General features: G+C 36.6%; 1 protein-coding gene across 4 annotated transcripts in view; it reads right to left on the reverse strand.

Moving 5' to 3' along the window:
• The window catches only part of CNOT6 (CCR4-NOT transcription complex subunit 6), an 83311-nt gene that overhangs the window by 24647 nt on the left and 32620 nt on the right, over nt 1-26044 (reverse strand). For 2 of the 4 annotated variants that reach the window (XM_069077564.1, XM_069077563.1), the window contains one exon: nt 2284-2397. In XM_069077564.1, the coding sequence (XP_068933665.1) occupies nt 2284-2395 (112 nt within the window). In that variant the 5' untranslated portion in view covers nt 2396-2397. Of the gene's footprint in view, nt 1-2283; nt 2398-15403; nt 15526-23921; nt 24074-26044 lie in introns of those variants that run through there. The other 2 variants (XM_069077565.1, XM_069077566.1) reach the window with 2 other exon arrangements.

Consider the following 26044-nt stretch of genomic DNA (forward strand, 5'->3'; position numbering starts at 1 on the left):
GAGCATCTTTGACAAGAAAACCCCAAATGGGGCCACAAAAAGCTGGACACAACTGAACAACAACAAATCTATAATAAATTCCATCATACTTGCATATAAGTTTTAGCTTAGAATCATGTCAAGAAATAATTTGAGATTAGTAAACTGTTCTGTGCATATTCATACAACGGAAAAAAAATACTCCATAATAGTGATGCTCCTAACTTGACTAGTACATCCAATGTGCCAACAGCACTTAAGTGGCAAAACATCCACAATATATTAAGAACCCTAACCCTAAGCCTATATTAAAGACAAATAACACTGCCAGAAAAATGTAGCTTTCAGAGAATGGTTATCTTTCATTGGTAAATTGAGGATAAGCCATTAAGTTAAAGCACTCCTAGGTCAGACTATAGAATCAAAAAAATGATAATGCTTCTAGAGAGTATTAAGCCTGATCCCTGGCCCAAGATGAAAACAATATACTTCTGGTTTCCATAATCTCTTCAGAACCTACCCCACAATATTTGGTGGTTATTGGTGAGAAAAACTGATAAGACCCCATGGAAAAATGCTAGCTTTAGAGAACCAATTTTATAAAACCTCAAAACTATCTCAAACCTGGAAGCTATTTTCTCTATTATGCAATGTTTAGAAGGGGGTACCACAGTAATGTTGTATGCATTGTCAGGTAGAGTCACTATTCTGATTAGCAGTTTGGTTTAGCTGTTTTCCTTGATTATAAGTGAAGGATCAATAGGGAGGTTGAAGAGGTATACTGGGAAGTCACTAGCATATAAACAAAAATTGTCAATAAAACTTTTAAGAGCAGCACATAATTATGAAATAGTGCATTTTAAGGGGTTTATTCATTCAACAAAAACAACTGTGAGTATTTCCTATGTACTAGGTGCTGTAGGGAAAACAAAGAAGCATAAAAATGGATGTCATCCCTCATGGAGTTGATAATCATTTTGTGGGGAGTCAAATACACGAAGCAATCAATGTGAAACTACAATTTTAAAAGCATCTTTTGCAAGAACACCTGAGAAGCATGTAATATAGAAAAGGGAAATTTTCAGTAGGAATTAAAAAAGATTTTTGGTCATCCAAGGACTCAAGAAATATAGACAACCACAAACTGTCACTGTGATAAGTTAAGAATTTAAAAAGATTTTTGCTCATCCAAGGACTCAAGAAATATAGACAACCACAAACTGTCACTGTGATAAGTTAATGTTTGTTTATGAAATAAATCACTAGCAACATTATAACTAGTCTCCCTGCAAGAAAAGACTAAAAGATTTAAATATATTTTTATACAATGGTTTACTAAAGAGGAGGAAGGAAACTCTCTAGAGAATGCAAAAAAATTAACTCTCTACAGAATGTAAAAAAATTTCCCAAGTAGGAAAGGGCATACAAAGTCAAGAAGGAGGTAAGTAGGAAAATATGACACTTGGAAAAAAAAAAAGAAAGGGAACTTTGCATCACTGAACCTATGTATTCTCTTCAAAAAGGGTTCAAGATCTTTTCAAGTAAGGCTGTCAGGAAACCCAAAGGACACAGGAAAGCCTCAGGCATGGAATATCTGCTTTGTTTCTATCTACCACCCTTCAGAGAGCACACTCAAATATTAACCATTTTTCTTGTCAATTACTAAATTAGAAAACCTCACTCTGTCCTATTATACTAAAACAACATGCTAAGAATATTCAAGAGCTAAGTAAACTGCACAAGAGGATAAGTGTGGACCGGCTGGATAGGTCATGTGAAAAGGATATGGGGATTTTAGTTGGCCACAAGCTTAATATCAACTGACACTGCAATGCAGTTGCTGAAAAAAAAAAATCAATGTGTTAAATTTAGCTGAAATTTTTCTTTCTTTTTTATTCTTTGTTACAAGGGATAGCTTGGGGTGGAGAGTGGGGGGGGAGTAGAAAAGGGGAAGGACATATTTTGAAATGAAAGTATATAAAGACAAAATATATACTTTTAATTTAAAGACTGAAGTTTACATAAGAATGTTCCTGTGAATATATTACCAGAACAGATGGGGGTGGGGCAAGAAAAGAGCACTATATACAACTTCTACACTAAAATGTCTTTTTTAGCTGGTCAATTGGGATTCTATTTCCTGATACTCCAAAGGCTCAAACTATCCTTCATCACACAAAATGATTTCTCTCACCAGGGATACTACACTTACATATGTGAACACATATATACATGATAAAAATAATATCAGTATCTTAAGCTTTAAACATTTCATTTTTCATAACTCATTTCACCAAGCCTTACCACTTATTTCAAGCTCTGCCCAGTGTGATTTCTTCCCATTGGCTGCTTCCTCCGAGGACATAATTGTGTACATCCTCCGGGGGTCAGGTGGATCGTACTTTTCTTTGGGCATGCCTGTTGAATTAATAGAAAACAATGTGTACATTTATTATGTCTGTATATAATTTCTATATTGCTCAAAATACAAAAGAATTATAATTGGTTTTACTTATGCTTAAATTATTAAAATCAAGCCCAAAATGTTAAACATTTATCAAATTAAACAACAGAATTTAAATAAGCTGAAATTTAAAATCTCTCTGAAAATATACTTGAAAAGAAAAGCAGTATGTTCAAGAGAAGAAGACTTAAAAGCTTTAAAATTCCTTTTCCATATTCAGGTGTTCAAAAAGTCTTAAGACTTAAAGACTAAGACTTGGAAAACTGTGTATCAGAAACCATTGAAAAGTTACTAGGGAGGGGATGCTACTCATTCAACGGCTACTAATGCTTTTTTCCTTGTTTGGGAGAAAAATGCAACAAAACAAAATTACCAAAAATACTTTTATAATATTCTTGGCTTTGTCCATTAAATTTTTATTGGAAAGAAGATACATGAAGGAAGGAGGGGATAACTTAGTATTTGTGGTGTGTGTGTGCACACGTACATAAATGAAAAGATTTACACATTTCCTTATTTATTTCATTTGTGAGGCACCTTTGTAACACATTTGTTTAAATACATTACTATTATTAAATGGGGGAAACTACTTTAATGTGATCCAGTACATTTTAAAGTATTACTTTAAAGTTATAGGACCCCTTAATTTTTTTGTGAAAAAGTACCTTTTTCCCTAATGCCATGAGAGCACTTGGGATCACAGATAAGATGCTGACAGCTAAGTCTCTGAACAAGCATGAAAAAAGAAGAGATAAAATAAGAGTTATATTAAGACCCTGAGAAGAATGGCAGAAGGAACATCACTGCCAGTTACAATGTATCAGGAACTCTGAAAAACCCTAAAGGGTGAATAAAGGAGTATGTTGGGTAATGTGGCAGCAGTAACTAGGCTTATATAGAAAGTAAGGGGTACACTAACTTAGAAATTCCTCACAAGTAAGAATCTATGATATCTACCTGTAAACACCAATATTCACTGGGAATTGCAGTTAAACACAAGTTTTAAAAGACAAACTGTCTTCTCTTATATACTATTACCATAATTAGCAACCGCAATCAGTGAAAAAAACTTTTATAACTGCTCTGGGGTCAGAAGTGCACCCTAAATGGAACAAAAAAACACCTTACTATCCTTTTAGTGAAATGCCACATTTAAAGATTTCATCCAAACAATCCACCCAAAGGAAGCTATAGCCGTCAGAAAAATATTTTCTCTCATTTCATAAAATGCCTCTAGGATATTTCACAAGCAAAACTACAAGTTTTTAAAGTTCAAGTAAGTATGCCAAAGTAATCTTAAGAAGGATAAGATAAAAATGTTTATTTTTATTCAAATGAAATATATAGTAAATTATCAAATGATCCTAGTAGCTAATGCTACATTGCTAAGAATACTATTGGCCATGAACTGAGAATTTGTTTATAATACAGAACTGACACAGGGACCCTGGAATGACTACAACATTATAAAATTAATAACAACAAAAGGAAGGAAAGCTGGGAATAATAAAATACATGCCCCTAGGTTTTAGGAAAATAAATCTTTATATGTTTAGAAAATATAAGTCAAGATTCATAAAAAGTTCTAAAAGATGAAATTTTTACTATACAAATTATGCCAGGGAGGAAGAAAAAAGTGAGGAATCTAAAGAAAGTATAAAACATTGTTAAAGTATACAACAAAATGGAAGAAGGGGATAATCCAGAATGAATGTTTTTAAAATGGCACAAATTTTTAAAACACCTGTTATTATTGATGCATTTTTGCTTAATGGGAAGATCTTTCCCATCCATTAATAGGCCCACGTGACCTGCCTGAATCAGATGGAAGCCTGAGTCACATGTGTCTGTGGTGGGAGGAGGTGGCCGAAGTGGTGAAGGAAGGGTAGAGGAGAGCTGAATGGAAGTTGGTCAGAGCAGTTAGAGCTAAGTGAGAGAGAGGAAGCAGGTAGCAAGCTGTGCGAGAATTTGTGGGAAGGCCCCAGCAGGGGGAAGGCTTGAGGATGGCAGCACCCCCTGCATTGTTATTATGTATAGATTTCTTTGTTACTATGATGGGTCTGGCTTTCTGGTGTTGGGATTTGGCTTTCTAGTGTCAGAATAAATGTTTTGGTACTGTCTTCCATGTGAAGAGTCTGTTATCTTTTGTGATTCAGAATTATGTTGGCATATTAATACCCACCACAGGCGCTGTGAATACCCCATCGGGTATTATACAACATCAGAAAAGCAAAAGTTGATAATGTGCCAAGGGGAGATCTAAGGCATTTTTAGCCATGTTCAAAAAAAGAGAAACAATAAGTATTGCTCAATTATGATGACAAAAAGGAAAACTCTTAAGTTGTTGCTCCCTTCTCTGACAAGGAAAGTATTTTCAAATTGGGAAAGCAGAACACCATAAAACACCATATATATAGGCATTACATCCTAAAAGCTCCTAAGTCAGATGTTCTTAACACTTCAGCATCTATCACATTCTATATTATACTTATTTAAATACATGTCTTATATTTCCTATTAAACTATAAATTCCATCAAGAACCATGACTCAGAGTAGTCATTTCTGTATGGCCTTATTACAAAGAATGGTATTTTGTGTTTAGCAGATACTCAAATACATAAACTAAAAATAGTACTTTAATTTTTTATTATGTATTTTATTTATTTTTATATTTATAATTTTATCTACACATTTATTTTTATATAATATAAATATATTTGTTTTATTACATATTTATTATTTTATTATTTCCTCTGATTACCAATTATTTCATAAATTCAAGCCCCCTATGTCCAGAAGAATTATATTATATGCTAAAGAATGACCTCAGAGCCCTAAGGAATCATGATAAATTGAAGATGCATAAAAACTGGAGTTTGGACAAAGGTCCCAATTTTCAAAAGAAGTAAAAAATGGATTTAAAAAATGGGGCAAGGGCGGCTAGGTGGCACAGTGAATAGAGCACTGGCCCTGGAGTCAGGAGAACCTGAGTTCAAATCCAGCCTCAGACACTTAACACTTATTAGCCATGTGACCTTGGGCAAATCATTTAACCCCAATTGCCCTGCCTTCCACCCCTCCAAAAAGCAACAACAACAAAAAAAGAACCGGGGCAAGTATGACAACATATGCCTGGTAAAGTTTTAGAACAAGTTGATTTGTGGTCCCTTAAGGAAGGGAAGTAGTTATTACAGGATGTTAGTATGTGTTCATATATACCAAAGGGCTCTAGAATTTGAAAACAGGAAAAGTTTTCCTATCGAGCCTACAGAGGGCAAAGCAATATAGAAGAGCTGGCATGTTGTAGAAAAATAAAAATTCAGAAATTTAACTATGTTAAAACAAAGGTCACAACCAAAAAAAAAATGATTACATTTAGTTATCGGGACTGCAGCTGTGATTTAATTAGCACAAGAGAACTCTTGGATGAGAAACCTAACTGCCTCTACCCAATGCAGTTTGGCATCTTATCTGCAAATGATAGTCTTAAGAAAGTTAACTAAGATAAGGAAAGGTTATATAAACACATGGTCATATAGCTAATATGTGTCAGAGGTGAGACTTGACTCTAATTCTTCCTGACACTAAAACTGGCTGGTTCTCTATCCACTATGTCATGCTGCCCCTCAATATTATAATAAAGATGAGTAAGGTTACAAATGCTGAGCTGCAGTAAAATTATATTAGAAATAAGAAAATTTGTGTTATAAAGCAATTCTAACATCATCTTTGGGGGGAAAAAAACCTATCAAATGGAAGGAAGTCAAAAGTTACCAAAATCTGAATGGTGGATAAAAGTTAAAAATGCACATGAAATTTCAATTTGTTTTTATATCCTTATTTAATTTTTCTCCAGTACCCATGTTTAATTTTTAAACACCTCCCCCCACCAAAAAAAAAAGCTAGAGGAAAATTTTGGTATGTAAATTTAGCTCAAGACATTTGAATCTTATTTCACAGACAGATAAAATTCACAATATTTTTTATTTCATAGTAGAACCACTTTACAGGAATGAGTATCTAGAATCTAAGCTTTAATCTAGTACATCTGGGAATAGTTTGTTTCAACATGGGGTACCTGCTATTTAAAAATCTAAAGATAAAATATGTCAAATACCTCACTATAAATAACCCTTATATTAAATACATGAAAATGGTTAAATATATGACTACAAACCATTTGTGGTTTGTATCGTGTGTGTGGCTGAGAATCTGATAGAGTTTATACCAACTTTGTAGAAAGGGGCTTCAGAAAGCTGAAATACTACTCAAATTGCCTTTACCTGAATTGAGATCATTTAAATATTCAAAATATCTCACAAATACAATTATTTAATTTGTTAGCTGTATTCACAACAGTTTCTGGTTATATTTCCACAACCACCGGCTAATTTAAGATGATGATGTGAGGGGATTTTCCTTTATATGAAGAAGGGTTCATGAACCAAAACTAAAATTCAAGGTATTATATTTAATCATACCAAAAAATCTTGCTTAATAACAAACATTCAAATAAAGGAATATACTACCCAAGCAGCAACTTCATAAACCCCAAGTCAGATACTGTATATAAAAATTCAGTATAATATTAAGTTTTATTTGTACCAATCTTACTCAAGACTTTTAAATCAAAGTATTCTAATAGATAAAACACCCCAACTCTTCCCACCTTATTTTCCTAATACTTTGGTGAACCATACTTAAGAATTACATGAGTTAAACTCAATCTCAGTTCAGTAAAGAAAATGCCTATTTTAAGACAAAACATCTTCCCATTTCTTTATATTCACTCATTTTCCTTTTTCTACAATATCTGTGGTTGATTCAGCTCCGAAAAAGTTTTTTTTAAGGAGCTCTGCACATGTGCAAAAGGAGGTATTCAATCTTTGAGGTCAAGTACATTTTATAGCTGAGGGTTAGCAAAATGTGGTGAATTTGGGACCTGCTTACTTCCACTGCTGTCTTTTATTCCAAACTGAGTTCTAGCAAGGGGATAGGAAACAAAATCTGAACCCTCAACCTAAACAACTCGAGTATGTGGGGACCATACTGTTTAGGGGTCACTAACACTGTTTTTGCTAGAGATATACCTGAAAACTGAAGGAACTTTTTTTTTTGGTCACCTAACCACCATCTCCCTAGACAACTAAGCTGAAAGCCTAGGTGTCATCTTCACACTCCTATACCCCCATACCCAATCATTCACCAAATCCTGTTTTTCTACCTTGGTAGCAACTTTTGCGTACACTCCTCTCTTCTGGTAGGAGCAGTATCCTGGTACAGGATGACTTTCACACTTGGATTAATGCCTGTTGGTTGGTCTCTGCCTTAAGTACCTCCCTACTTCAGTTCATCCTCTGTTCAGCTGTTAAATTACTCTTCCTAAGGTACAGATCTATGTTGCATCCCACTTCCCCTCGCCCATTTTACATTCCAATGGCTCCCTGTAACTTCCAGGATCAAATATAAAAACCCAGTTTGGTGTTCAAAGCCCTTCACAACCTGGCCCCCTTCTTTATAGTCTTTTATATATACTCTTCTTACACCTTACACCCCTGCTTGAACTCTGCAATCCAGCGATATTGCCCTCCTTGCTGTTCCTTACACATGACACTGCATTTCCTAACTCTGGGCATGCTCACTGGCTGTCCTTCATATTTGCAATACTCTCCATCCTCATCTCTTATTCTTGGCTTTCATGAAATCTAGCTAAAACTTCAGGTAATGAAAGCCTTTCCTGATCCCCTTTAATGATAGTCCTTGCCCTCTATTGATTATCTCCAACTTATTTTGCATATATCTTATTTGTACAGAGTGGTTTACATGTTGTTTCCCCCTTAGACTGTAAGCTCCCTGAGAACAGAGATTGTCTTTTGCCTTTGTTTCCCCAACACCTAGTACACAGTGCCAGGCATAGAGCAGGAGCTTAATAAATGCTTACTAACAAATTATTTTTTTAAAATAGAATTTCAGAAGGCTATTCAGACAAATGAGCAGTTTTAAAACTACCATATTAAATGAATTATATCCCTCCCAATCAGGCTGTATAAGATAAAAACTTACTGTTTCACATGTTCTTTTTTTCCTGTTCTTTGTATAAAGAAGCATTTGTGTTTTTCAAGCTCATAAAGACAAAAATGTTTTAAAATAAAATGTTTATTTGCCTAAACCCAATGTTTTTTTACATTCAGCAACAGTTCTTCCTGTAACGCATCATTATGTATTTGTCTCTACTAACTTCACTCGGTAAGCAGCTGATCCATTTCTGTTTTTTCAGAGATATTTAGAGAATTCTAAAACTATCCTTCAATGCTAAGTCCCCTCTCCCAACTTATTCTTAATCTGCCAATTCAATCACTATTCTATTTCATTATTTGGATCACAAATAAAATTCCCCCTAACAGTTTCATTGTCCTAAAAACATAATCTATAAATTGTAATTTAAGACTTTCTCCCAAAAATCTTACCTAATTCTACAGACAAAAAAAAACACACCAATTAACTGCAATGTGCACAGGGGTTTTTTTGCCTTTTTTTTTGAAGGCATCTGGGGTTAAGTGACTTGCCCAAGGTCACAGGGCTAATTTTTGTGTTAAGTATCTGAGGCCGAATCTGAACTCAGGTCCTCCTGACTCCCGGACCAGTGCTCTATTCACTTCGCCACCTAGCCACCCCAATGTGTACAGTTTTGATGTTCTTTGTGGTAGTTTATCATATAATTAAAAACTAATCTGGGGGGAGGATAGGGAAAGGGGCTATTGGCAAAATCAATTAAATTAAAATAACTTAGAAGTTGCAAATACTATGGCATTACTTTCTGCGGCAAATCAACATATATTTTCTGAGAAATTATCATAGGCAGGGAACCATGGTAAAAACTGTGGGGTATATAATGTAACCTGATCCTTGTTTTCAAGTAATGTATAATCTAGTTAAGAAGATATTTCAATATCTAAAGTTGTATAATCTGATCTTCAGCGACTACCAAGTGACATTAATGATTTTAACACAGTCAAAGTTTTGCCATACAATAATTTTGTTATTTGGCTGCTCAAGGAATTGGATGTTTTAGATAATTAAGGTAGCTAAATGCTGATCCCTATAAGTATCTTTTTATTTTATTTTAACCATACTGAATAGGAATTTTTCTAAAACATCATTTACGTTCTTACCTTACTGAACAGAATATACTTTTTCTTAATGCATTACAATCCAGTAATGATCAAAAAGGGCTAGAAATCATATAATAAGTCAATTGGCAAAATACAAAGAGGTAAAGTAAGGTCCTTTCTTCGGGGGCCTGTGATTTCATCAATGTTTTCCCTCCCCCGTATCACCTCATAACTTAGTAGAGAGTTTTCTAGAATTGCTATAGCCAAAAAAAACCCCATCTCACAGCTAGCTAACTTGGTGATGAGCCTCTTGTTAGGGCTAGGCTAACAGATACAACATTGGGCAGCTAGGTGGCATAGTGGATAGAGTACCAGACCTGGGGTCAGGAAGACTTGTCTTCCTAAATTCAAATCTGGCTTCAGACACTTATTAGCTGTGTGATGCTGAGTAAGTCACTTACCCCTGTTTGCCACAATCTCCTCACCTGTAAAATGAGCTGGTAAAGGAAATTGCAAACCACTCCATTATTTCTGCCAAGAAAACTCCAAATGGGGTCATGAATAGTCAGACATGACTGAAAAACAATTGAACAAGAGATCCAATACTCTAGATTCATACTGAGTTTCCAACTTGGTAGAACATGCCAGTCTGTGCTCTGCCAAGCACCGTGTTAAAAAATCTTCAGGGTCTATTAGGTATATATTCCCAAAATAGTCAAAGACAAGAAAATGGGATATACTAATATTCATAGCAATACTTTTTGTAGTAGCAAAGACCTGGAAACAAAGTGGTAGCCTATCAGCTGAGAATGGCTAATACTGTGGTACGTGAATAGAATATTATTTTACTATAATAAAAATACTAAGAATTCAGAAGCATGAGAAGACTTATATGAATGGGTTCACAGTAAAAAGAATTTAGAAAAACATATATAATAAAACTACAAAATGTAAATAACAGTTAAAAGAAACTGAATGCTATGTAATTATAATGACCAAACTTGGCCTCAGAGATGAGAAAATACACTTTTCTCCATTCTTCATAGAGGTGAGGGGGTATGGTTGTAGAATATTATATACAATATAATTTTCAGCTGATGTTTTGATTAGCTTTGCTGAGCGAATTTTTTCCCCCTTTTTTGTTCTTTGTTAAAAAGGAAGGCCTACAAGGTAAGATGTATGTATGGGAAAGTGATTTATTAGAAAATGAAAGTGACAAAACATAAAAGATACATAATTTTTTTTTTTTTGCCTTTTGGAGGGCAATTGGGGTTAAGTAACTTGCCCAAGGTTACACGGCTATTTTTTTGTGTGTGGGTGTTAAGTGTCTGAGGCTGGAACCGAACTTGGGTCCTCATGACTCCAGGGCCAGCACTTTACTCACTGAACCACCTAGCCGCCCCTAAAAATTTTTTCAAGAAAAAAATTAACTGTTTTTGTAGGGACATCAAAGCTCTATGAAGTATCAAAAGACTTTAATTGAGGAAGGACTTCTTATAGAATATAACAGTTCCTATCTAAACAGTCTTAAGATTTACAAAGAGTTTTTCTTATAATAAGCCTTTGAAAGGTAGGCAGTTCAAGTCTAATTATTCAACACTTTATAGATGGGTAAATGAAGGCTCAGAGAAGTTAAATGACTTCTCATGAAGACAAGTGACTAAATTTCAAATCCAGATCTTCTATCTCCAAAATGGCAGGGGGGTGGAGGGGAGGGAGAGAAATAAGACAAAACAAACAGACAAAAAAAACCTAAAGATTTGTGGTCTATCTGGTAAAGTTTGTGAGAAGTTGAGAGATTTCATAATTATAGGCAATGGGAGGAGCACAAAGATAAATAAGACCATCCTTGCATTTTGGAAGCAAGCGTCTGATAGGGAATATGGGTCACAAAGCAACAGCATACAGAAAGAGATAACCATCACAAGGTTTTTTTTTTTAAACTCATTGTTTTGCAAGGGTCAGGACTACGAGTATGGAATATTGAATTTTTTCTCAAACTCAACAAGCTGTATGACTTTACAGAACAAGTTCTTCCCCCCACTTTTTAAAATCTGTGTTACAAGGAGGTAGCTTGCTAGAGAAGGATATATTTGGAAATGAATACAATGTAAAAATAAAAAAGGCATTAATTTAAAAAAAAACTAAAAAAATAGGAGAGGGAAAAAGCTGTATTTGAGACAAGGGGCTATAATTTGAATGACTTATCAATAAGTATTTATTAAGCACTGTGAAAGGTATTATGCTAAACACTGAAGATGCAAGGAAAAAAATTGAAGAGTTAACATTCTAATAGAAGAGGCAATATGTATATGTCAATTAATCAATCAATAAACATTTATTAAGTCCCTACAATATGCTGGGCTTAGACTAAGCTAAGCACTGGGGATATGAAAAAGGAAAATGACAGTCACTGCTCACAAGGAGTTCACAATTCAATGAGGGAAACAAACAAATATATACGAACAAGCTATATACAGGATAAATAAAAAATAATTAACAAAGAAAAGATACTAGAATAAAGAGTTTGGAAAGGCTTGCTGTAAAAGATGGGATTTTAGTTGGGACTTAAGGGAAGTCAGGAGTCAAAAAGTTGAGGGAGAACATTCCAGATATGAGAAAGGGCCAGAGAAAATGCCTGGAACCCAGAAATGTTAGTGTCTTGTTGATGGACAGCCAGGACGCCAATGTCACTGGAATCAAAGAATACATGTCAGGGAGTAAAATATAAGAAGGATGGAAAGGTAGGTAAGGGGCTACGTTTAAAGGGCTTAGAATGCCAGACAATATTACATTTGATCCTGGAGACAATACGGTGGCCACTGGGGTTTATTAAGTGAGTGGTGGGGTAATTTGGTTAGAGCTGCACTTTAGGAAAATCACTTTAATGGCCAAGTGGAAAATGGATTGGAGTGAGGAGACTTGAGGCAAGCATACCCACCAGTAGGGTTTTACGAGAGCCCAGGCATGAGAGGATAAGGGCCTGCACTAGAGTGCTGGCAGTGTCAGAGAAGAAAAGGGGGAATATTAAAGGGATACTGCAAAGGCAAAATTGATAGGCCTTGACAACAGTTTGGATATGAGGGTAAGAGATAGTGAGGGGTTTGAAGATGATTCCTAGGCTGCAATCCTGAGGTACTGGGAGGACAGTAACAAGGAAGGTAGGAGAGGGGAAGTTTTAGGGAGTTGTGTTTTGGAGTTTAAGATGTTTACTGTACATTCGCCTGGAGATGTCTGAAAGGCAGAAAACAGATGTAAGACTGGAGGTCAGTAGAGAGGTTGGGACAGGATAGGTAGGTTTGAGAATCAACAGCAATGAAGTGGTTATTAAATGCATGGAAACTGAGGAAATCACCACTTGAAAGAATACAGAATCAGAAGAAAAGATCTAGAACAGAACCCAGTGAAATACAGAAGTCATGAAATAATGAGGAGACTGAGAAGGAACAGTTTGACAGTAGAAGGAACAGTCTACTGATAGCAGGAGAATCAGGAGAGAGTGGTGTCCCAAAAACCAGCAGTACTGAGAATATGAACAGTATCAAAGGTTACGGAGAGTTCATGGAGAATGAAGATTGACAAAAGGCTATTGGATTTGGCAACAAAGAGATCATTGGTAACTTTAGAAAGAGCAATTTCATTTTTCTTTCTCGTGGTTCCTCCTATTCTTTCTGGTTCTTCTATACAACATGACTAACATAAAAGTATGTTTAATGGGAATGTATGTGAAGAGCCTATATTGGATTGCATGCCATCTTGGGGAGGAGAAAATTTAAAACTTATGGAAATGAATGCTGAAAACTAAAAATAAATAGACTTTAAAAAAAATTTCAGTGAGATGAGGCTGGAAGCCAGATTTTAAGGGGTTAAGAAGAGAATGGGGGGAAAGAAAGTGAAGGTATTTATTGTTGACAGTCTTTTAAAGGAATTTAGCTACAAAAGTTCATAAGAGATAAAGGACAATAGAGGGGATGGAAAGATCAAGTGAGGGTTTTTTAAGGAATGTTTGTAGGTAGTATGGAATCAGACAGAAAAAAAGTAAGTGATAAAGTGGGGATGACAGAAGAGGCAAGCTGTTGGCAGAGGCAAGATGGAATGTGATTGCTTAAGCAGAAAGAGATTGGTCTTGGTAATGACAGCAGTAGTGAAGGATCATTTGAGCTTCTATAATATAAATTTGGAGATTTTCTGTATTTGTAGCATTTGCATTATGTGTATATGTATGTATGTATGTAGAAGATAGGTACAAAGTAATCTTAAAGGGGTAAGCATTAGTGGTTGCAGGAAGAGACCAGGAAAAATCACCTGCAGAAAATGGTGCTTGAGCTGATTGAGTCTTGAAGGAAGCCAAGAAATGCTTCTCGGCATTTCAAGCCGCCTCACAACCTAGCTCTAGGCACACACTTGAGTCCAGCCAAACTGTCCTTCCTTTTCCTCACACACATTCTATCTCCCCTTATGTGACACTACACAGGCTATCTGCCATGGCCGGAATGTGTTTTCTCCTTACCTATGGTTCTGGGAATCCTTAATTTCCTTTAAAACTCAGCTATATCTAGACTTCTTATATAAGGTCTTTTCTGATCTTTTCCTGGTCCCCAACTGCTACAATCTCTCTCTTTGATATTACCTTGCATTCATTCTGTATAAATTTAAGCAGGTATTGTCACTCTAAATAGAATATAAGCTCTTTAAGGGCAGGAACTGTTTCACTTTTGTTTCTGTATCCCAAAGCCTAGCTATATTTGGCACATAGCAGGTGATCAATAAATGTTTGTTGATTGAAATCTCCAGAAGACCTGGCATAATTAAGCCAAAGCAGTATGTAAACATCCTAACCAAATTGCTTAGAGGACTGTTTTCATATCTGATTTGACACTCCAGGCTCTAAAGATCTTCCTTTAGTCTAACTGATAGGATTATTTAATAGGTCAAGAAACTGAAACCACCTTGTCTTATTCCTGGCAAGGGGAAAGAAGGCTTTCAAGTTCTCTTATAACATAAGTTTACTGGAATTTAATCAATAAGATTATTCCTCCTGATATTTTCCTACATTTAATGTATTTTTTTTCTTTTTAAAGGACAATATCACTTCAAATTTCATTTTTATTTAAATTAAAATTACTAATTTTGGTATCTCAAGAGTCCTAACTTACCCAGGTTCTCCACTTCAAACTGTTCCCCCTAAAACTCCTTTTTCCTTTGTTGAAGATAACAATTAGATATACATTTAAATCTGTATTATTTAAAGCTATTTCTATTTTTATGGCTCTCTGAAATGACTTGAAGTCTGAATCCGCCCCCAATTCTCCTTCAAAATCTTGGAGAAAGCATTATAATGCAGATTCATTGCATTTTAGCTATTTATTAGTTGCTAATGTAAAATTATCTATTAGAATTACAAAAGCCATTCCACAGCTAATTAAAACAAAACTAAAAAGATGTATATTCCTGAATCTAATTTCAAATAGAAGTAAAGCCCAATACAAAGTTACATATAAATGAGGAACTTCATTAAGTAAAATAAAATGTTATAAATAAATGTGCTGAAGAGATAGAGTGTTAACTTCTGGTAAAAGCTGATACTCCTCATCCTTAAAAACAAGGTGGGGAAATCAGATGTAGAAATATACATTTATTAAACACTTTTGTGCCAAGGACTGTGCTAGGAGCTAGGAATACAAGTACAACAGGAATGAAACAATCCCGACTACCAAGACATTTAGTTAACTGATAAAAATGACTTAGGCCAAATCTTTTGATATTTCACTGGTGTAAAGAATTTGAGGAGTCTGTCAACTAATGCAGATCAAGAACTGCTCTGCAACTTAAAAGTCTTAAAGTTACCTGGGGGCACTGAGAGATTAAGTGATTTGCCCAGGGCCAGACAAGTATGTATCAGAGGTGGGACTTGAACCAGGTCTTCCTGACTCCAAGGCTGGTCCTCTATCCACTTATGTCATGCTAATCTGAAATGCATAAAAACATCAAATATGGAAAACAGGTAGGGTTCCTAATATCACAGTTATGGATTTTGGATATTACTGAATAAAATTAAAGTCAAACAAAAAACAAGACGCTCCTCATTATTTACACTGGTAAACTGTAAATGCTATGTTCCTGTAGATTTCCCGAATTTTCTTTATCCTATTTTACTTTTTTATAATCCTCATTCCCACTTCTCTAGATAGCCACAATACTGAATCATTTCAGATCTACATGCTTTCACAGTTGTTCAACAGATCAAGTGAATAACAAAATTAACATTTATCATTTAATAAGCATTTATTAAGCAGCACCTATACTATGTACCAGAAACTGTACATATTATTTCCATATCCACTAAAATAATTGGCGAATTTTTAAACATAAACTCCTTGATTGAGGGCAAGATTGTTTTTGCTTTTTTTTCTCTGATTCCTCAAAACCTATCCAGTTCAGCACATAATAGGCACCTAAATACCTAATGACTGATTTTGTAGATCTAATTAGAAAATCCCACTGGTTGTTAGTCATCCTTGCTACATATAATGGCCACCAGCAGATCTAGACATGCTTCATTTCTGAATCACTCTGGCTTCCAAATCTAGCTCCCTTCAAACCTCAGCTCAAGAGCCATCTCCTATATAATACTTTTCCCGACACTCCTTTCCATTATTATGTTAACTCTGTGTGTGTGTGTGGTTTTATTTGTATGTGTATGTTATATTCCTCCAAGGCAAGAACTGTTCAGTTTTGGTCTTCAGATATCTCAGTACACATCATGATGTCTTTTACACAGCAGACACTAAATGTTTTTGAATGAACAGGCTGATCTAGAAAAATGAAACAGAAGCAACTAGGTAGAGTAATGGATCCATGCACTGGGTATGTGATCAGGAATACCTGACTTTAAATCCAGCCTCAGACACTTATTAGTCTATGATGTGACAGTAGGTATGTCATTTACCCACTGTCTGCTTCAGTTTACTTGACTGTAACACAGGGATAAGAGCATCTACCTCCCAGGATATGCCTTAAGGATCAAATAAAATCTCTGTAAAGCACTGCTTGGCACACAGTAGGTGATTAATAAATGCACATTCCTTTCCCCTTTCTCATTGATAAGGGTAAGCATAAAGTTCCCCAGGTAGATCTTTAAAAAAACATGAATAGAAAAACTCATCATCATGACCAATAAGGTACATACCACAAGTACATAATAGGGAAGGCATGATCTGACAATATTATTTATAAATAAGACTTGGGCACTTTTGTGTACTGTGAACTAAAAGCTAATTAGGGAGAGGCAGATTTTGGACAATATCTGAAAAAAGCTCCTAAAGATTAATGTTATCTAAAATAATGGGCTGCTTCATTCCTAAAAGGCTTTAATTGGAAATTAAATTACTACTTCATGAAGGGATCTTGTAAAAGGGAATAATACTTGAGTACAAATTGGATTAGGTGGTGTCCCTTCAAAGAGATTCTGTTAAGTGGAAATGCTTAGCCTGAAGAAGGCACAACAGAGGATACATGATCATTGGTCTTCAAATAGCTGAGGGGTATGAAGTGAAATATATGGGATGTCCCAAAAGTCTTAGTGCAGTTTTAAGTTACTAAAGGCTCCAACTGCACTAAGACTTTTGGGACACCCTTAGAGTAACAAAATAATAAAAATCATTTAGTAACAACTGTAAATCATAAACCAGTATGGTATAAAAGAAAGAAGACTGGATTTAGTTAGAAAACCTGAGCTCAAATCCCAATCTTGCATGTTACTTGCATAAATGAAGAAACTGATGAAGTTAATGGCTAGATGAGCTCTAAAGTTCCTTCCACCTTTAAATTCTGTGCTTTTATTTTGTTGTTAGGGAAGGTAATTTAGGTTGATGGGTAGAAAGCTGTCCTCAAAGTTGGGAAGACAAGGATTTAAGTCTTACTTTTGACATATCCTTGAAAATCACAAATCACCCACTTATCTTCAATGGCAAAAGAAATTTCCCCTTCAATGAGCTCCCTATACCAGCAGTTTCAAACTCAAATAGAAAAAGAATGTCTGAGGGCAGCATATTGACTTAGAAAACCACAAATGAACATCATCTATGTTGCACTGTATTTTTATTTATTTTGTTTAACATTTCCCAATTACACTTTAATCTTATTTCAGCATGTCTATTGGTAGGAATAGATGACTTTTCAAGTCTCTTACTTGGATGGAAATAGTGATAAAATCGATTATTACCTAACTTTCCCAATTCTGTATCACTGGCTAAGCAGGGCTATCTATTTTTTGTATAAGTCATTGATAAATATCAGCAGAACATGGCCAGGAAAAAAATCCTATAGATACTACTAAAGATACTTTCTTCACATATGGTGAACAACAGTCTCTGGATACTGCCATTCAGCCAATCATGAAACTACTCAATTGGACCGTATAATAACAACTGAAAGATTCCTTCATTCACGGCCACATTCCTCAACTGTTATAGGCGTTTGTACATGTGTTTTTTCAAATAAAGCTATTCTTATGGAGGACAAGTACTGTCACTTGCACATGCAAAGGTAAATAAAAATAGCACTTAAATTGATTTTTAAAAAATTTCCTTCCATGCTACTGCTCCCTACTTAAAGTTCACTACTAAATCAATCTATGAACCATTCAGAATGATACACACATGGGGCGGCTAGGTGGCACAGTGAATAGAGCACCAGCCCTGTAGTCAGGAGGACCAGAATGATCCACACCTATAATATTAGAGTTAACATTCCAGAAGCTTAGCATCCTCTTAAATATGTAAATCAATTTCTACAACAGAAGATCCCTGACTACCATAAAAGACTTCAGAATGGTCTTCCTCCTTTGGTGTTCTTTTTTTCTTACTTTTTAAATCACACAGAATTTAGTAAAATGTCAAGTGACATAAAATAACCAATTTTTTAATCCTATGTTTAGTTAATATTTCTGAATCAACTAACCATCAGGCCACTGAAAAGAAAGTCATATTGACTTCGGACCTTTGAGGAAGGAAAAAAATTATCTAAGAAAAAAGTTACAAAGAACAGAAAATTATGCTATACATGGCAAGGAAACAGGTGCTGCAACTCTTTTGAGTCATAAATTCTATTTTTTTATGTTCCAATCTGTATTACTGAATTTGCATTTAAACTAAAAACCCTGACAGCAGATTATAAGTATCAAAAACTATTTATGCTCCAACTACAATACTTCAAGAGATGGGATTTTATCATTATAGCAGGGCAGATGCTCCTTCAGCCTACTTAGACTAATGTCTACACATCACAGTATGTTTTTTGTGTGCTGCTATAGCTAAAAAAAAATCATCTACTGGCTAATGTTAACCTTCTGTTAATAAGCTTTTTCACATTTAGCTAGGATAATTCTTGGATGACAGATACACAGTTTATTGCCAATTGTACTTGAAGCATTCACAGCTTGATACGGCCTGCTACAGCTTCCTTTCTGCCAGCATAGTGTTTGAGAAGCCAGGGTCATATGTCCATGCCAGGATAAAATAGCAGAATAGGACCTTCGTTTCAATAGTCCATGAAAAGGCGAAACAATTAGAGGAAAAAAGTTGCCTATGTATAATTGACATCATATTACTTGCCTTCTCAAGGGATGGGTGGGAGGGAGAGAATTTGAAACTCAAAAATTTTTTTAAATAACTTTAAAAAGTTTACATGTAATTGGGAAATATTTAATGAAATAAAAATATATTTTTTAAAAAAGAAAAACAATTCAAATGAATATTTCAATTCAACTAATATTTATCAAGTGCCTACTATGTGCAAAGCATCAAACCAAGTGCTGGAGGTACAAAAAGAAAAAAGTCCCTGCACTCAAGGAGCTTATATTCTCCAGGCTAAAATGTTATTAGTTCATTTACAAAAAAGAGGCAACCAAAAAATTGGGGGTTATTTGAAACTAAAAGAATTTCTGGTTCCTATTTCAGATGCACAGGAGTTAAATAATTGCCTCCTTAGAATTTAAAGCTTGACTGTTTTACAATACCTTTAAATAGATTTCATGTTTTGTTATAGCTAAACCTTTCCCAAGTATAATGTTATTTCATTTTGCTTTAAATAATCCTTTAATTTGGACAGGGTTGTTAACAGAGGTATTCCCAATAGTAGCATTAAAATTCAGGATACAATAGTGAATAGTAAATACAATTTAATACATCTGCAGAATATCTAACATCTATGTTAACATCTACAATGATATAGTTGGGTTGAGATACTAAGCAGCAACTCTTTATTACTCTTTCCCTGAAATGTCACTGACTTGCCAACAAAATTAAAATGGTACAGGTAGGATAATTCAAAACCACAGAAAGATACTAAAATTGAAACCAGCAATAAAATTCACCTTAAGTCCCAGTCTTATGCCCAAATCACATTTCTACTTTTGTATTAAGAAATCAATATTAACAGCAACTCACATTTACAAAGTACTTTCCCTAAACAAGTCTGTGTAGTAGTTGGTACAAATATTATCTCCATTATGTCCATTTTTGAGATGATGAAAGTAGAGCCCAAAGAGGTAAAATAATTTGTCCATGGTAATATATGTAATTAAGTGTTGAAGTTATATTCAAAATCAGGGGTCAGTGGATTTTTTCTAATTATCATACTCTGCCTTCTTAACCACTCTGACATTCTATAATTAATCTGTTAAAGATCTAAAGTAGTTTGAATGTAATATATCCTACTATACACCAAAGTACATGGATTATCAATTTAAATTACCACATATGAACGTAAGTGAAAATCAAGAGGAATTTAAAATCTTAAGGATTTTTAAAATTAACCAGTCAACCAGTTAAATGACTACTATATGTCAGGTACTGTCCTAAGCACTAGGGATACAGAGAGAAGCAAACAAAACAAAAAGTTCCTTATCTCAAGGATCTAGTCTGTTTCTTCTCTTTTTTGGTTTCACAGATAAAAGTTTTTTGTTTTCTTTTTTCAAAATCGATCTTATGGATCTGTGATCCCACCTATGTTGGCAATCCCTTTAACAGTTGATTTAAATCATTCAGTCCTTTTTAATCTATGCAACTTATGTTCATGTCTTTTCATAAAAATCATTCCTGGGGAAAGAAAAGGAGATGAAAAAAAGGGAACATGTGCATCCTCCTCAGTGGGGATAAAAGACCTTCCCTCCAGGTCTTTAAACATTATGTGAGTATTTGTACAGCTTGAGTTATCATTCAGACTCAATATATGACTAGCCTACTCCCTTTTCCCATCACAGACACCTTTCTAAATTTAAACTTCTTTTGAGGAAGAAATTAAAGAAATATATTAGTAATAATGACTTTTCTTTGCCACTAGAGGTTTGGAGCTACAATTGCAGCTTTGTGACAACTAAGCTTTACTCACAAGAAAACTTAAAAAAAAAAAATTACCTAGAAATCCCAAAATTATTGCCACTAAAATTAATGGTGCCAGATGGCCCCTACTAAAATGTTTTTTTCTTCCAGTGTTATGTGTAGGATACATATATCTATAAATCTGTAAGTTCATAAATACAAGGATAAATGTATCCACAAACCTCAATGTATCAATGGCAATATAATTTTATGCATTAAAAAACTGTATATATAACAGTAAATGAGTTCTGCATTAGCAAATGATTTGGGGTTTTTTCCACTTAACTAAAGTTTTATTTTAGAGTTGGAAGTTTTCCTAACCAACTGTGCCTGATTAACTGAATTATGGGCAGTAAGAAACTCCTAGAATTTTATAATCATTTATGAAGTTTCTTTACTTGACAATATAGTATACAGGATATGAATAATATGTAACAAGATTGAGTCCTCAGCAGATACATTGGGAGATATAGTCTAATAAAGCTTAAGCCACATTTGGTATTACTGTCAAAACCAGTTAGAAACACAGTCTTGTTCTTTTATAGCCACACCTCTGAGTAAAAAACAGAATTACCCAGTTGATTTACCTAACTTATTCACCAGACCCAGTGACTCTGAAAGACTTTTGGCTGTTTTCAGAAAATAACTCGACCCTCAAAAGGTAGAAAGAATGAATACTGAATTAGGAATAAAAAGACCTGGGTTCTAGCTCAAGCTTGGATACTAATTAATAATACTTTAGGTAAATCACAACTTCCTTGGGCCTCAGCTCTCTCATCTGTAAAATGATTAAGTTAGATTATGCTTTTTTTTTTAGCTTAAAGCTCTTAAAAAAAAGCCCAACTTTACAATTCTAACTCAATGACTAAGAATTGCTACCACTTGAGTATTTTTAGAACTAGATAGAGACTCAAGACAAACCCCAGAGATAATCTAAAAATGTTTGAAGCAACAGAATCATCACTGAAATATAGCATTTCCCATAGTACCTTGAAAGAGACAAAACTTCTAACATTTCTATATACAAATTTTTGTTTTTTAAAAGTTTTTCAAAACCTTTGTCATATTTCATATTTAAATTTTTTATTTCTACACAATCACCTTTATTCCTCTTTGAAACTTTTCAAGAATCCAAAGAGAAAAGAAAAGTTTTATTGGATCTATACAACTGAGGAAAGTAAGCAAAATTAATGTAAATCTGGACATACTCATATAACACACGATTTATTTCTCAATTTAAATCCAAGAATGTCAAGATGACTATCTAAAATATGCATAATTCTCCTGAATTAGTTTTCCTAAATCAGTTCTTGATTCTAGGTTCATTTCCAAGAAAGAGCAAAAGAAGATTCAAACTAGTATAATAATTATTTTTTAAAACTTAATTCTCACACTAGAGGTAAATTACCACAGCACAAAGAAACAGAACCCAGGAAGACCTAGGTTCAAATTCCACTTGGAAACACTATTTGCTGTGTGACCTTGGCAAGGAATTTACTGTCTCAGTTTCTTTATCTACCTCTCACATAGCTGTTATGAAAAAGGCAAGTGAAAACTGAAGTACTCTGCAAACCATACCGCACTATATGTTTCAACTATGTTATTACTAATAACGTGAAACTTGCATTCAAAAGTCTGCATCAAAACACTGAATTGGTTAGAGGATCTGGGTCTCTCACTAATTCTTTATGTGACTTTGGGGCAAGTCACCTGAGTTTCCTCTTCTGCAAAATGAGGGTGTTTGGACTATAGGATCTTTTAGGTCCTTCCAGCTCTAAGATGCTAGGACCTATAAAAATGTTCTAAAATTTAGTGTTACTGTTCCAGTTAATCGTTTTAAAAAATCTGTTCCCATGCATCATTGGATACAAGAATATTAATATAAAACATTCATACACCCATCTGTACATGAAGCCAAAGCAAATACAATTCCCTCCCCTAAAAATCAAAGTTACACAAGTTATCCAAGAAGCAGTTATTTCATCCTTGTTACAAACCTAGTCTATTGCCTAGCCTCTCCTACTAGCTGGAAACAAAATTACTCACTCTGATTTACAAAAAAAAAAAAAAAAAAAAAAAAACACATCCCCAAGCAGCAGGCATGTTCTTGGAGCTGTCCCAAAGAACGGAATTGGAAGCAATCCTCTACTGTTGATTCCTTGCATGTGTAAGCCTCAGTCTCAGCCACTTACCTGCTCGTCATCTTTAAGTCCCACCCACCTTCCTTCGGCTTCCCAGCGCTTTCTGTCAATCAAAGCCCTAACTCTCTTTCCCGACGGTTTCAGACTCAGCCTCTCACTGCTCGCTGCCGTGGTGGCTTTTTTTAGTGCCAACTAGGCCTCAGCATCCCGACCTGCAGCTGCAGCAACAGTAGTTGCAGATTCTTATCAAAACAACCGACAGCACAGCTTTTACAAGAAGTTCTGCGGTATGGGGTTTTTTCCTCCCCACTTTCACCAGGCCAAAAAAAAAAAAAGTTGTGGTTTTGTTGTTGTTAAAGTGTTGGTGCTTCCGTGCTTATTGGGGGGTTGGGGGTGGGGGAGGAAGAGAAATTGCACCCGGGGCTGAGATGAATGAAAGGAAACGGAGCTCGAGGTGGGGAGGGCGCTAAGGGGGGTGGAGGAGGAGATGGGAGCAGCGGAGATGGAGGTGGCAGCGACGACATCCTGGGTCCCCAACCAGGAGCTGGGGGCGTGTGTGCGCCCCTCGGCCCGGGCGGGCCAAAGACAGGAAGTTTTGGGGGAAGATAACTTCTCCCGGGCGAACGGCTGCTCCTGGAGAGGGGGATCTTGGGGGGCTGGAAGAGTAGCCTCGGTGCCCGGGAGCCCCGCGAGGGGAGTGCAGCCCAGGGCGCCCGCCCGCCCCGGCTCCCCTCCCCCTCTCCCCCCACCCACCGCCTGCCACCCTCCTCCGGCCCCGGCCCTTCCTCAGCCTCGGCCCCTTCCCCGCCCCTGGACTGAGGGGTCCCGCTCCTGAGCGCCTACCTCTCGGGGTTCGCCTCCTTCCTCCGCCTCCTCCTCCTCCCTGTGAGTGCAGCGGGGTCTGACCTCTGGAACCACCATACCAGTCCCCCCAGCTGCCGCCGCGCCGCCGCCGCTGCCGCCGTCGCCGCTCCCGCCTCAGCCGCCGCCGCCTCAGCCTCAGCCTCCCGCTGCTCTTTGTTCCCTCCGAGGGCCCCGCGGCCGCCCGCCCGGAGCCTGGCCGCCGCTACTCCCTCCACCAGCACCTCCCCTCCGCCGCCGCTTCTTCTTCGCCACCGCCCTCTTCGCCTTCCCCGCCGCCGTCTCCTCCTCGTCGTCGCCGCCGCCGCCGCCGCCACCGCCGCCTCCTCCTCCTCGCCCCCCTCGTTTTCATTGAAAGCAAACAAGCATCATGGCGGCGGCCGCCGTCCCCAGCCAGCGAAAGCCCACACAGCGCCCCCGGCTCCCAACATCCCAGCCGCCCATTGGCCGCGGGCTGTGGGCGCGACCATTCGGGGACCAGCTCGGGGAGCAACACAACAAACGCCTCTGTCTTCCCTACTCCCCCCGCAAAGGGCTGCAGTTGAGCTGTCCTGCCCCGTTTGCTCCCTTCTCTTCTCTTCCCCCATCTTTTCTTGCTCTCTTTCCTTTTCCTTTTTTTCTCTTCTCCCTTCTCCTTCTACTCATCTGTTCTCTCCTCTTCTCTGTATTTCTCTCCTCTTTTCTTTCTCCCCATCTCTCCTCTACTTTTCCTCTCTATCTCCTTTCCTCCTCCTCTTCTCTACTCTCTTGTGTCCTCTTCTCTTCTCCTGCCCTCCGAACCTTTTTCTCTCCTTTTTCTTTTATCCCCTCCCACCTCCCTTGATTCTGTCCCAGCCGCTCCACTCATGTGTAGCAGAAAGAGTAGAAATCAGGAAACCTGAGTAGGACTCCCAGCTCTGACACTTATTAGCTCTGTGACCTTGAGCAAGTCAATTCACTTCTTTGGGACTCAGTTTCCTCCTCTGTACAAGTAGTCTGGCACTTTGTAGGTGTTTAGTAAATGCTAATTGACTAATTGATGACGAGAGAAAACACTTTGTAAACCTAAAAGCTGTATATAAATGTAAATTATTATTGTTACTTCCTTTTATCACCCTATTCAGATTATTTGTAGTAGCCTATTTCCCCCAAGGTCATTCTCTGTCCTTTATCTAAAGGGTCCTCCCAGACTTCCCTTCTGCCAGTATCTCCGACCTGATGCTTGGGGACTCTAATATGTGTTGTTATTCCCTCACATACCCAAAGCTTCCACTTTGTCAGCCTCTACTCCAAGGATTGTAATATTGCACAGAGAAAATAATAAACTTGCTCTCACCATCTTCCATAATTCTTCCAACTCTGATCCAGATCTGAAATTCTTCCTTCCATAATAACTTCCTATCCTTCCATTCCTCACTGAACCTCAAACCTAAAACTATTCTGCATCATCTTCCTGCTTTCCCAGTGTACCTTTCCTTCTCTGGCTTACCTTAGCAATGTAGTGAACTACTCCTTTCCAATTCACCAGTCCAGTTATGCTCTTCCTCTACCCTTGTTTCTTTTTCTCTATCCCCAGTTACACCTTGATAGACCCCAGTCCTAGGGTGCTCCCATTCCAATGATGCTAAATAGATGGATACTCTATTAATTCATGTTACATAACCTCACTCAAGACTCGCTGCTGTAAGACAATTCTTTCTTTCTTCTCTGACTTACATTCTCTCATACTCTCCACAACAGCTATTCCAAATCATCTCTCTTTAAATCTCCTACACTGTCCTTTATCAACCCTACCTCAGCTGAAGGCAGTGCCTCCTACTTTACTAAGAAAATAGAGGCATCAATGGACAATCCTTTTTTCTTTCCTTTTCTAGATATAAAAACTGATCTATATTATCCCCTATTCACCATTCGTTTGCTGCAGTCTGATAAAGAAATATCCTCTCTTCAAGGCCAATACCTCTCTGGATACCCTTGGTCCTATATCCTTACTTTAATCATCCTCTTTATCTAATCTTCAATCTATCTTTATCTTCCAGGTCCTTCCTAAGCATGCCATGTTCTCCCTAATAGAAAGAAAAAGAAAGAAAGAAAGAAAGAAAGAAAGAAAGAAAGAAAGAAAGAAA

Source organism: Petaurus breviceps, unplaced genomic scaffold, assembly GCF_028583685.1.
Source record: "Petaurus breviceps papuanus isolate PSGF00001 unplaced genomic scaffold, PetGlider_PUasm1.0 90994, whole genome shotgun sequence".
Lineage (NCBI taxonomy): Eukaryota > Metazoa > Chordata > Mammalia > Diprotodontia > Petauridae > Petaurus > Petaurus breviceps.